General features: G+C 36.6%; 1 protein-coding gene across 8 annotated transcripts in view; it reads left to right on the top strand.

Moving 5' to 3' along the window:
- Positions 1-12,811, top strand: part of KCNMA1 (potassium calcium-activated channel subfamily M alpha 1) — a 426,357-nt gene that overhangs the window by 328,666 nt on the left and 84,880 nt on the right. For 4 of the 8 annotated variants that reach the window (XM_053983341.1, XM_053983347.1, XM_053983346.1 and 1 more), the window contains exon 19: positions 66-218. The exons of the other annotated variants lie outside the window; for them this stretch is intronic. In XM_053983341.1, coding sequence (XP_053839316.1) covers positions 66-218 — 153 coding nt within the window. The remainder of the gene's footprint in view (positions 1-65; positions 219-12,811) is intronic. 8 annotated transcript variants of the gene reach the window in all.

The raw sequence follows: 12,811 nt of genomic DNA, 5'->3' as shown, positions 1-12,811 counted from the left end.
TGGAACAATAGTATGATAGGGAGAAAGCAGCTGGAACTGACAGAAAATGGTATTTATCTTCCCAGTAGCCACAAGGAGAGCAAAGCACATGGAAAGCATGCCTGATGTGGAAGGAATGTATGCATTGCCTAACATATTGGAAAAAAATTGTTCAAGAACAGTTTATCCATGTGAGAATGTGACCTTTGAACTGCTGCCAAAGCCAATGAGTCTGCTGAGTAAGTTCTGGTAAAGCCAGTTACAGATGCCTCAGGGTGCCTGTAACTCTCAAATGAAATCTTTTTTCAAAATTACTCAACAGTTAAAGAGAAATATGTTACCTGCTTAATTTTATCTGGTTCTGTCAGGAAAAAAAAAAACAACAACAAAAAAACCTATTTTATTTCTATTTTCTTCTCTACTGCTCCTTCACATGGTGTATGCTTTTTAAACATGTCCTGCTTAAAAAAAGAATAAATGCCCAAGATCTCTCCATTTAATGTGAGAACTACACTTTTCATTGTCATCTGCTAGAAGATAGGAATCAGGAACTCACATAATAAAGGTTAAGAGCCCTTTATTATTACATGTTAATGAGAATCAAGGAAACCTTCTCAGTATTTTGAAACCTGGGAGGAAACAGGGTATGACCCAGCCAACACAATGGATATCACCAGCAGTAAGACCATGGAGAGGCAAGAGTAACAATTTCTGTAATTTGCAGTTGGAAGGGTTACAAATGGCATGGTCACACATATCAGTCCAATAAATGAAAAGGTGTTGGGCAGATGAACAAACAAAATTATTGAGCTAGTGAGGTAGAGGAAGAAGGTGGCTCTCAGAGCTGTTGCAGTGAGCACTGAACACTAAGGAGGGAATCCTCTGAGTCAGGTGAAGAATAATGGTCAGAGAGAATAATATCTTAAATTTCCCTTTCATTGTCTCCCCTCTCCTCAGTCTGCCCTCTCTCCTCCTGTTTCTTAGACATACGAGGGATCACAGGTACCATGATAGCAGGCAGCCTGTAGTAGAGCTGAGAACAGCTTTCAATGAGGAGCATGCTCACAAGCATTAGAAATAAGGCAATTGCTTTTCTTTTAAAGAGCTGTCAGTCAGAAGAAAAACTGAAATGAAAAATTTCAATAGTAATTAGTGATTTTTTTGTTTTTCTCAAATTTTGTTGACAATTTTGAATCCCTTTTATGGGATCTGCTTTCTGGGTTTGGGTTTTTTTTTAAGGTAAGTCTTTAGCACAGAATATTATTCACATAAAATGTTTTAGCTTTCAAATCACTAATCACTTTTGAAAAAACTTAGATATGTTATCCATCTGTAAATGATGCAAATAATTGGTCTTAACCAAAACAAAGCATAAATTGAGAAAACTTCCTCCCTGTTTAGTTAGAAAACTGTCAACTGCGACGTCAACATGTAACACATCACTATGCCAACTTGATTTTTGACACTGCATACACATGCATCTATATAGTTCTGTATGACAAATACATGCTTTAATGAGCAAGTAACATAGTAATTAGAGGCAGCTGAATGTGGAGAATATGTAAGATGAAAGGAAAAGTTGTATATAAAAATATTGACACATTCAGGTGAATTAAATGTGAAAGAAATTGAAAACTTAATTATGGTGGCTCTAATTACTGCAGTTTCCCATAATGGTTAACCCACATTCTTTAATAATGCATCTGAGGTTGCACTTCAGTTTAGATACTTTCTGAATATTAACTTGGGGTATTGTTGGGGTCTGAACGTGAGTCTGACCTACATAGCCATTTGTCCAAACTCATTAGGCCTAATATTAATAATTCAGGGCAGATCAGTACATTTCTACAAGGCCAAGGATAATTCATGTAATCCTGCTTTCCTTTTGCAGTTTCTTTGCCATCCCTTTCTCCTTACCCATCCAACTCCTTGTATAACACATAAATGCTGATGGCATATTGTCCAGAGAAATACTTGTGTGAAAATTTTATTCACAGATTGTTAATTTTTTTAATGTTTTCAATCTCTTTCCTATTCCACTTAACTGTAGTCTTTGCAGCAAGAGGCCAAATATATGCATATATTTATATAAAACGCTACCACATTGGGATGAAATCTCTAAACTGGATGACCTGTTCCTCCTGTTTCTTTCATTTTGTGCAACAGCTATGGTCTAATTCTCTATATATTTTTTCCAGTGACAGTGCTTGCTGTGAACGGTGGGGGTTGAACCCCAGAGGGGACAAATCATGTGTACATTGATGTGTTTGAAGGAATTTCTTGTAATCTATGATAATTGACAAACTTTTGATTTATTTTTCCTCTTGCTGCCTTGGAACACGACCCCTACTATATTTTAACTGCACACTGATAGTGATCTATTGTGAGTAAAAATGGGTTCCCTGTAGCCCAGAGTGCGGTCCAACCTGTCTTTCTCTAGAAGAGAGTATTTTTGTTCAGTATTTTGGTTCTTTTCTTTATTTATGTTGCATGTAGCAGTGACGTCATACCCACAAGTTTCTCATTGTTTACACCAATGGAGATTAGGGTGACGTTGAAGAAAATACAGCAGTTTTCCCTTCTTCCACCTATTTGCCCCTTTTTTCCACAAGCTTATTTTTTAATCCCTAAATGAAAATTAGATCTTGGCAATAGCATTTCCTTGAAATTATTCTAGAGATATCTCATGAATTTTTAGGGATATTGGTTAGACTGGGGTAATTGCTACTATAGCACTCTTTGCCTGGTTAAATACAATTCAATTATCAGGTTCCTGTTTAGTTTTTTGGTACTTTGTCCTTTCCATTGCACAGCTGACACAAAGAGTAGCACAGTAGTCTTTTATTGTCCTTATCTAACTTTTTTCTCCCCAATGACAGAAAAAAAAAGATTTATGGGAGAAAGCCAGACAGTGAATTAAAAGTGTGGTTTTTCATATATAAACCCAGTGATATCTTCAACAGGAAACAAGCTGCAGTGATTATTTTCCTGAGCTTGCTGGTTTTGACACTACTTACAATAAGTAGACACACACTGACTTTTCAGGATCTCACCTGTGAAGTTTAACAGTACTATTATATATAGAATATGAACTTTATGGACCACTTCATGTCAATCTAGGTCATACCACTTGAAACTGCAGAATCTATGAAGGCTCTCACAGCCACTTTGTGTGTACACTCATAAAGACAGCATTTGGGACATGGAAAGAATTTGCTGCTTAGAAATGTACTGGTACAAGTACATGGTACTGCACAATGCTGTACAGTATGTACAGGTACTGTACAAGTGCTGCAAAGAAATGTACTGCTTATAGGGCAGTGCTGGGATTATATGGGCTTGTTCTTTCAAAGAGTAAGGGGGATCGAGTATCTCATAGCTGCAGTGCAGCGCTGCTGTGCCAGATTGAGGCTGTACTTTACTGTGTACTTGCAGCTATTCTAAGTAAAGGAGGCCATGAAACTTCAGCATTTTACTCGATATTTTGAATTTATTGTGTGATAACACTTCAGGTCTTAATCAGGATTGAGATATTTTCCCCCTCTCAGCTCTACACACTGTAGGATCCTGCAAAGAATCAAGGAATAATTATGCTTGTGATAAAGTTCTGGCCTTCTTGTAATTATGGTGGCCTGCATTATGATTATCATTATTTACTATTTATTTTATTGTGGTGCCTGCACACTACACTAAGGAGTTGAGATCCTGTTGTGGAAGAAAATATTCAAGGATAGAACAGAAATTTCTTCAAACATCTATTTTTAGCCAATAGAATGACACAGCAGAAAGATGAAGCAGCAGGAAAAAGCAGATTGTGAAACAGGTCAGCATGATAAGAATCAACAGTAAAACAAATAAATTCTGTGGATGAAATGGTGAATCCTATTGACTTTGAGCCAAAATATTGGAAGTAATCTGGATTTATCTGAAGCAATGTATTTATTTAAAATATGTTCTTATGTTGAGACCTTTCTGAACTAAAGAAATTCATTTAAATGGTAATAAATAAGTAAAAGAACTCTTCATGCTGTGAAAGAACCAGAAAAACAAAGGTCATGTAGTTTTGGTTTGGTTTTTTTTCCATTTCCCCAATAGCTTAAGTTTGTTTAGAAATGTAGTTTGCTTTGAGAGTACAGTGGCTGAGAGTCTTCTGTAAGGTAATGAAGGAAAGGTCATGATCAGATTTGAAAATTAAAATGAATTGGTCTATAAATGTGCTATTACATCAAAACCTGTGAGTCATTCTTATATCTACTAAAATAGGGCAAGATGTCCACTCAGATCTCCTGCTGTTGCTACACTTTTGACATAGAACAGCACCTTGTGAATTGGAGCAAACAAGTAACCAGTTGTCATTGATGGCAAAAATTGCGAGTGAACAAGCTCACTTGCTAGTCTTGAAGCTGTCTTGTAAAAAGTAAATAATGGAGAGATAGATTTGCCTGTTGTGTTAAGGTTAATAAATTCTCACAAGCAGTTTAAGGTACACTGCTGTATTTTTCAGGAAACTGAAACTGTGCTGGGGGAAGTCCTGTCTGTGTTTCAGTCTCATGATGCTAACCAGCATTGCTGGCAGGCGATCACTCCGGTCTGGTCGCCTTTAATGCTGATGATTTTTCACTCATAGTTTGGATCATGAGAACTTGATGAATTGAAATAACATTGTGCATTTCAATTCTGAAGTGTCTTGGGACCTTTTTGTACCATTCGGTGGTCAGGAAGCCTCCGGTTCCTGCTCCTAAGCAGCTGCTGCCTGAGAGAGATCCACTAGATGTCCTCGGAGCTCTACCCTGGCTACTCTGAGCCCAGGGAAAAGCTTAGTGACAGGAGCAGTACCAGGATGGGGTACAGCCTGTGGTTCACGAAAAACCAGGAAAGAAGAAGGAATACTTTGTTCTGCTTTCTTTAAAGAAATAAAAAAAAAAAAAAAAGAAAAGAAAAAGAAACGAAAAAGATAAAGGAGCTGTTCCTTGACATTTTAGGTAGAGAATAATCTGCAGTTTCCTTTGCTTATTTTTGCAGCTGGAAATATTTCCCATTACTGTTTGTGAACTCTAAGTAACACTTCAGATCCAGACAATCTACACATTTTAACTGTACTTTTTGACTTTTTGAGATCAGAAAGTAAGGTATTGTGAGATGCTTAGACATCTGGGGAACTATTCTTTCTTTTATAGAAAGGAAGGCTACTGCCTTCTGAGAAAAAGTGCATCTGAAAGTTTCTAGAGTATTTATTTACTTTATAAGTAATTGAAAGAAACTTTGCTCTCCTTTTGCTCTTAATTAGTTCATATGTGACTTGTTTTGTAAATTATTTAAGGAGTCTTAACTTAATGTCCATAAAAACTTCCCCTGATATTTTTACTGATTAGTTTTACAAATGTTGTGTGATTGTCATTATATTAAGGAGAAGGATCTGTCTTCTCTTTTTTTCCTATTTATTATATAATTGCAAATAGGAAAGTAGTTTCCTTTATGTCCCAACTTTTGTTTTCACCAGTATCAAATTACAATTCTGTTCAACATTTATAACACATCTAGGAATAGAAATAAGTTGATTCTTATGCAGGTTCTACAGGTGTCAAATAAATTTAACACACACCCAGAGGCTGTTCTTAAGGTCCCCCTGTCTCTTTGATGATTCCCATTTTCTGTTAATGTTTATGGAAGTTTTATAGAAAATGGTATGTGTGTGGCTGAACCATTTAAAATCATTTCTGTGCTGTCTTTGATCTTGTCACTAGTCATCCCTACTAATAATGCGTGTTTTGTTTTATTTGAAATAAGTATTGTATTTGGTGTGAATGTAACTGACTGTATAAAAGGAATGAAGAGTAACAGCATGTTTTCTTTCCAAAAGTTATTGCTCTGATATGCAGTTGCTTATATACTGGTTGAAACTCTTGTGGCAAGTCCTTTCTGCTACTTATATTTCCAGGTCCTGGCCTGTTTCCTGCATGTTAACAATGTGAAATATTCAAATGATGCATGATTTCCAGAACAACTGACAATAATAGTTAAAAACAGTCCCTGAAGGGTATTGCTTTTGAGAAACACCATCATGTCCTTCCCCTATTGAAGAGAAGGCCTTAAATTTCCAACTTTGTTGGTTTAAGTATGATGAAAATGGTACAAAAAGTTTTCATTCCCAGCCTTCTTTGCCCTTAAGGATGATTTCTTTTAAATTTCCATAAATGTGTCCTATCCTATTATTCAATGTTGACAAGATATGGCCAGAAGTAAATGAAAACCAGGGACTGTTACTAACCAATGATGTAGCAGTGGGAATTCCTGAGCAGTGTGTTTTGCTACAGCATTTGATTAGAAAAAGTCCTTCAAAACAGCTATAATTACAGCAAAATGGGCCTGCTTTTTTAACCTCACCTACTGTCAGTGTGTCTCACAAATGCCCTTTATTTTTCTTTAATTTCCTTAAAAAATAAGAAAGTAGGCATACTGGAAAGGCTGTCACACTTTTGGTAACTTATTTCACTTTTCTTTTGCTGTCCAACTTTTCAACTTTAAAGAATGTGTTGGGAAGAGTTAGAGGGAAAACATGGGAAAATGCTGTTTTGAATTTTCTGTGTAGTTTGAATGTGTATGCATCAAAAGCTGCAGTGGAAACCTTCTTACTAAAAGCCAAGCTCTGAGGAATGATGTACTATGCAATGAACAAGCCTGATGCTGCATGATGAATTTCTGAAGAGCTGTAAGATAACTCTACTAGGATGCTAAAGGAACATGGCATTAGTCATGTGAGCAAAGTTGTAGAGGAATGGGGTCGCTGCTGAAGAGATCACTCATTCATCTCCCTCAATGCCTGTTTTCCACAATCATAATGTTACCCTTGCTTGACAAGTATACTGTATGGCAAGTCATCAAGGCCTTAGAACAGGACTTGACCCATCTGAGTGATTTCAATCCCTCTTTCCTGGTGACTGTGGGATTAAGAAACTGGAAAAAAAAATTCTCTTAAATTTAATGTCATTTCCCTAATGCAAAAAAGACATCCTAAACTGAAGGTACAGGCCAGAGAAACATTACCTTTTTTTCTGCATTTGCTTTTAAGGTTTTGTTTTTGCCTGTCAGTGTTGTTTTGTTTTTAGTATAATTGAGTCAGTTCAATCTAAACCATTACCAAAAGTTGGTTCAGTGCAGCATATGAAACAATCTAAATGGCCTTTGGATTCTTTGAGACCTAAACACACCTGATTCAGATGACATACAAAATTCCAGGATGGTAATTATAAATGCATTTATAAAATAGGATGCTCTATATTTCTAGAAAGAGTAACAAGGACATTCAGATGACTGAAAGATAAAGATGTTCTGTCTAACCTGGCACTTATTTTGGAACTAACACCTAATTCTATGTTCAGTTTTATTCTTTTTTCTTGATTGACTTTTGAATCCAAAGCAGAAACCATGCCAATGATTGGTTCAGCATGTTTCAGTGGACCAATGCTCTGTGTGCTTTTGGTGATGCCTTATTTGTGAACTGAACTTAATGTTGAGCATATTTACCATTTTTATTTTTGTCTCTTATATGGGCAAATTTTGGTATTCTGTCAAGAGTTAATTTGAGTTCCTGAAGATAAAATGTAAGCAAAATTAATTTTTTGGAAAATTTTATTAATATCTTGTAACTCTTTATTAATGTATAATTAATTGCAGTAAAGGTGTTCCTTGGCACAGTTTAATACAGAAACATTATTATAATACATTTAAGAATAAATATATGTATATATATGTGTGTATGTATAATGCATATGTGTGTATGAGTGTGTGTATGTAAGAATATATGTGTATGTGTGTTTCTGTGTGTGTATACATACATATATATATATTTATATATGAAGAAATCTCTGATTTTTACAGGAAATAGGGTAGGCCAAAATATCTAATGGACTAGCAACTTTTGTTTTCATTTTAACCCAATGGTATTAATTGTGCCAAGGGAAAAGCATATTCTTAGTATTCTGTGCTTTTACTGTGTTCTATTCTGATCCAAACACTTGACTGTAAACAGTATTTTTTCCCCATGACTGCGGTCACCCTCTAAGACTGAACAGAAATAAAGAGCAATTAATCTTTTGCCCTACTTTTAATGTACAGCCAAAGTGTTATCAATAATCTCATTGCATTTTTTTTTCCTGGGTCAAGACTGTTAACATTGACTAAGGCCTGTATTAAATCCCTTAAATTACCTTCCAGCTGCCTTGTTATATATATAACCTTGCCATTAACCTGCTGCTCTTCCTCTCCTCCCATCCAACACATGGGTATAGCCAAGATGTCCATCTACAAGAGAATGAGACTGGCATGTTGTTTTGATTGCGGACGCTCTGAGCGTGACTGCTCTTGCATGTCAGGCAGTGTACATAGTAACATGGACACCCTTGAGAGAGCCTTCCCACTTTCTTCTGTCTCTGTTAATGATTGCTCCACCAGTTTACGTGCCTGTAAGTTTTAACACCAGCACATGCTGTTCCATGTTTGTGGTGTCTGTGGTATCATCCCTGTCTTGTGTCGTGCATTGTAGTTCTGTGAGTTTTACTGGGCTGATGCTTTTTCAAAAAATCAACCCCAAATTTGATCACAGCTCTGTATTTATATTTCTGTTTTTATTTTTAATGCAAAAAATGTAAATCATTATTTTGCTTTATGTGCTCTTTATGAAGCGTCCTCTTGCAATAGCCTGCAGGACCTTAGTAGTGCAGTGTTATGACGTATTTTCTATTTAATTCATACAATACATATTGTCATTAATTAAGCAGTAAGTTCTTTGGTGGAGGACCAGACCTGTGTCTAAATCTGTGACTGGTGCCAAGCGGGTAGCTTTAATAACGCTGGCGCTAAAGCACCATACAATGGGCAGTGAATAAATATACACGATACAACGTGGTAGCTGAACTGTAGAAGCTGGAATTCTATTCTGTGCTGCTACTTTTACCTTTAGTTTTGTTTGTAACTCTTTATTCTCAGTGAAGCGGGATCTTCCATCTAATACTGAAGTCACAGAAAATCAGTTTTGTAAAATCAGTTGTACTTTTTGTAGCGCCTCTTTAGAAAAACTAGGCTGATGCAAATCCCTGGTACAAATGTTTTGAAATTAAATGTAGAATCTGTTCCATAGGACAGTAACATTCTGGAATGTGCCCTGAAAGCTCTTTTGAAAGATCAGAGCCGAGAGGGAGAAGACAGAGAACCTAGAACAATCCTGCATGGCCATTAATTCTTCGGATAAGCTGTAGGGATTCCAAAGCTTGGATTATCAGTGTGGTGTCATCAGCTGAGGAAGATTGTTAAATGGCTTTTTGTTTGTTTGTTCGTTTCATTTTCTTGTCCTCTTTAGTTATTCTTAACAGGCAAAACTATGTCTTGGGACAGGAGCTGTTTTCCTTTCCCTACCCAAATGGCAAAGAAAAGCTATAAAATTATTCAGCTATGAGAATAGACTGGAGTTTTGGTCAGGAAGCATGTCCATTTTCCAAGGCAAGTCATTATGGAGGAAAGTGCCTTCTGCTTTGAAGCCTATAATGTAGTTTTTAGATTATGCACCTGGTTGTCTTTTGGTACCATATGTATTGCAGTATGTAGCCCAAGTGGTGAAAGATTTTGCTTTAACTACTTTGACTTATGAACTATTTTTCCAGTCACAAATTCTATAATTGTTACATTTCTTTTGTCTGAAGGCTATATTAATTGAAAGTATTCCAGTAGGATTTCTTGGAGATTTTACCAAAAATCATCTCTCTCTGTGTATAAGCACTCCAAACATCCTAGCTGTCTACTTGCTTGCAACTCAGGTATCACCACTTCCAGTTTTAAATCCAGTTCTAAATCGCAGGAGATTTTATCCTTTAACAAGAAATTTATCAGGGTAAATGTAGTAAAGCATACTTTGTTAAGAAAAGTGAACAAGAAACCTTCCTGTATTGAGAATTGCTGCAGGCAGTTTTTGTACAGTGTAACAGCCTCAGTAACACCATGCCTGGTAGAGTTTGTAGAGTACAGCCTGGTGCAGAGAGTTTGTGTCTGGGTCCTGGCACTGGTGTTAACAGCAACCAGATTAGTATAAATTAATATGTACCCTGCAAGTAGGTAAAATTTCTGCCATTAGCACTGTTTGGCAAGGAAAGAAAAACTAATTTGTAGGTTTACCATAGCTTTCAAGTCCACTTAAGACTCTACAGAGGCAGATAAAGTAAACATTTTTGATTGTGTTGCCTGCTGAGCCAAAACCCTCCACAATAATGGTATTATTTCCAACAAAAGCCAGAGCTTTTTGGGAAACATGTTAAAGCTATGTTATATTTTGAAGGATAAGTGAAATTGACAACGTTGTGGATTTTTAGCATCCTATCCTTCATGGGCCTTTTCCCCCCTTCATCACTCCATCAAATCAAAAGAGATCTCAGTCTTCCCCTTGTGAGACTAGTCACCTTTGACTGTTAATAATAAGTACAAAAATCAATACCAATTCACACTCCTTGCAAAGCAGCATAAGCCTTTCTTTTCCAATTAAAATATATATATGCACGCAACATTGCACTGGCAGGGCTTCAATAGAAATCAGTGTGTTTTCTTTGCAGTGCACAGGGGTCGGACGATGCCCATCTTGACAGAGCTAGTTAGCTCGAAGAATGGTGGGGAGAGTCAGCTTTTCATTAAATATGAGCAGATGTGAAATGTAGAGTGTTTGACAATTAGAAATGGCAGCAGCAGGGCCCCAGAATCAAAGTGAGGTCAGATTGGTGGATCAGATTACCTCTCTTACATTCTTTAGTTGTTCTGAAAATCATTTTAAATTAGTGTCAGTGGAGCCATGATGGGTTTTGCCCTTTGTCTTTTATGCTACGACTGTATTGTTTCCCCAGACACTCATTAAAGGTCATTATACTATTACAGGGCTTGCTTTGGTCGTGGTGCCCCAGTTGAGTTGGTCTGCTTCTACAATTGCTTAATGTACTTCTTTCTTTCTTTTTTTTTTTTTAACTTTTGATTATAAAAGTGGGCTTTTTTTCCAAGGTAAATAAAATCACAGACTATTGTAGGCAGCTTCTTGAAACAATGAGTAGTTTTTGTAAGAATTAGTGCTGATTCTAAAAATTGGATGTTGAGTAGAAGATATCAATTTATACATTCAGTGGTGTACACAGGATTTAATCTTTTAATTGTATAATCTGCAGAGAAAGTAACACTTGCAGTGTATTTTCCACTGTGAATGAGTCTCTCTGTTATTATATTGTTTCTACTTTCAGCAAATGAAAATGGTATTTTCATTAGATATAATTACATTAAAAGAGCTTTTGAGTTTATAGGCTATTTTCTGAAAAAATATACTTAGTTTTTCTAAATGTAAGGAAAGAGAATTTTAAGGATTTTTTTGTATCTACATTTTTTCAAGTTTAGCTATATTTGGTAAATTGCTACATGAATAGCAAATGGTCCAAGTATTTTTGCATTGGAGACTCAAGTCAGGCAGAGTGAAGAGAGGCACTTAGCCACTGAAAAACCTGGGGTGGTTTGTGAACTATAATTATGTTATTAGCACTTGTGATGTTTCTGCTTAGGTCTGTGCCAAGTCTTGGGGGGTGCCATTCAAATGATTAATTGATACAGACAGAATCTTAACCTGAACCATTAAATTTCTGTGTTTCTTCATCACCATATGGCTGTGCTTCTCAGGAACATGAAAAGTTCATGTTCCTAAAGGAAACCTTTCCTTAAGTTGTTGTACTCGCTGCCATGGGAATTTAAATTTTCAAGGATATTCTTGATATTAGGCCCAGACATATCTAATTCAGCTTGTAAGGAAACATGCTTTTGCACACTTTGGTAGATTGGAGAAGCTTTATGGGAAGACTTTTGCTGTGGTGAATATCAGGGATCTCTGGAGACAAAATAAAAAAATAGTTATTGCTATATTTTGAACTCAGGGCTCAGCCCAGACTCTTAGACATCTTACATGGAAAGACCATACTCAGAAAAGTTGGAAAAAGCTTAACTTTTGAAAGAAGCAAAGCATGTTTCTACCTGTGTGCCAGACGCAGTTTACAGTCATATATTCCATATAGTCTACTATCAGCAGGTTTTATTCTGTACAGACAAGTTAGCTGCTGAATCTTTCTCAAAGGAATCATGTTCTGCAAGCTTAGGTGAACATTTTGGATACCAAAGTTAGTAAACTATGCTGAAACTATAACTGGTGATGGGGACTGTAGCAGGCCAAGAAAAGCTCCAGCTTCTTCATTGACTTTGGACTCTGCCTGTGTGTCTTTAGAGCTGGGAAAGCCAACTTCTATACTGAGAGTTGAAATGATGTGTAACTTACTGATTTATCCAGGGAGATGGATGCAGACCTTGGTCAGTGTATCTAAAACTCATCAGTTGTGTAAATATGCTTGGGCTTTTCTAAATGAGTTGACAATTATTAAGTCTCAGGAACAACCCCTCAAAACTAAGCTGTTTTCAGAAGGTAGAATGGTAACAATGAGACAACCTGGCTCATTGCTAGATAATATAAATAATGAGGCATGCACTTTTTCAGGTGAGCTTTGTGATGCAGCATATATCCCTATGCTGATGAGAGTAAGCTCTGCCCAATTTGTGATGTCTGTAACAAGGAGATGAATTCCCACATCATCACGGGTTGGAGGCACTGCTAAGTTTAGCAGTGAAACCTTTGAAAAATTGGGATAGTGGGGGAAGGAAAGATCAAAAAGTCTGCTTTTAATTTCTTTAGGCCTTTATGCTTAGTAGTGATTCTTGCCAGGGTCACAGGAAGGGACTAGTGAGTGGCTTGCTTTTATGGGTACAAGCTAGGAAG

The sequence above is a fragment of the Vidua macroura genome, chromosome 8 (genome assembly GCF_024509145.1).
Source record: "Vidua macroura isolate BioBank_ID:100142 chromosome 8, ASM2450914v1, whole genome shotgun sequence".
Lineage (NCBI taxonomy): Eukaryota > Metazoa > Chordata > Aves > Passeriformes > Viduidae > Vidua > Vidua macroura.
The sequence above is the reverse complement of the archived record's forward strand: the minus strand, read 5'-3'. Positions and strand labels throughout refer to the sequence as shown.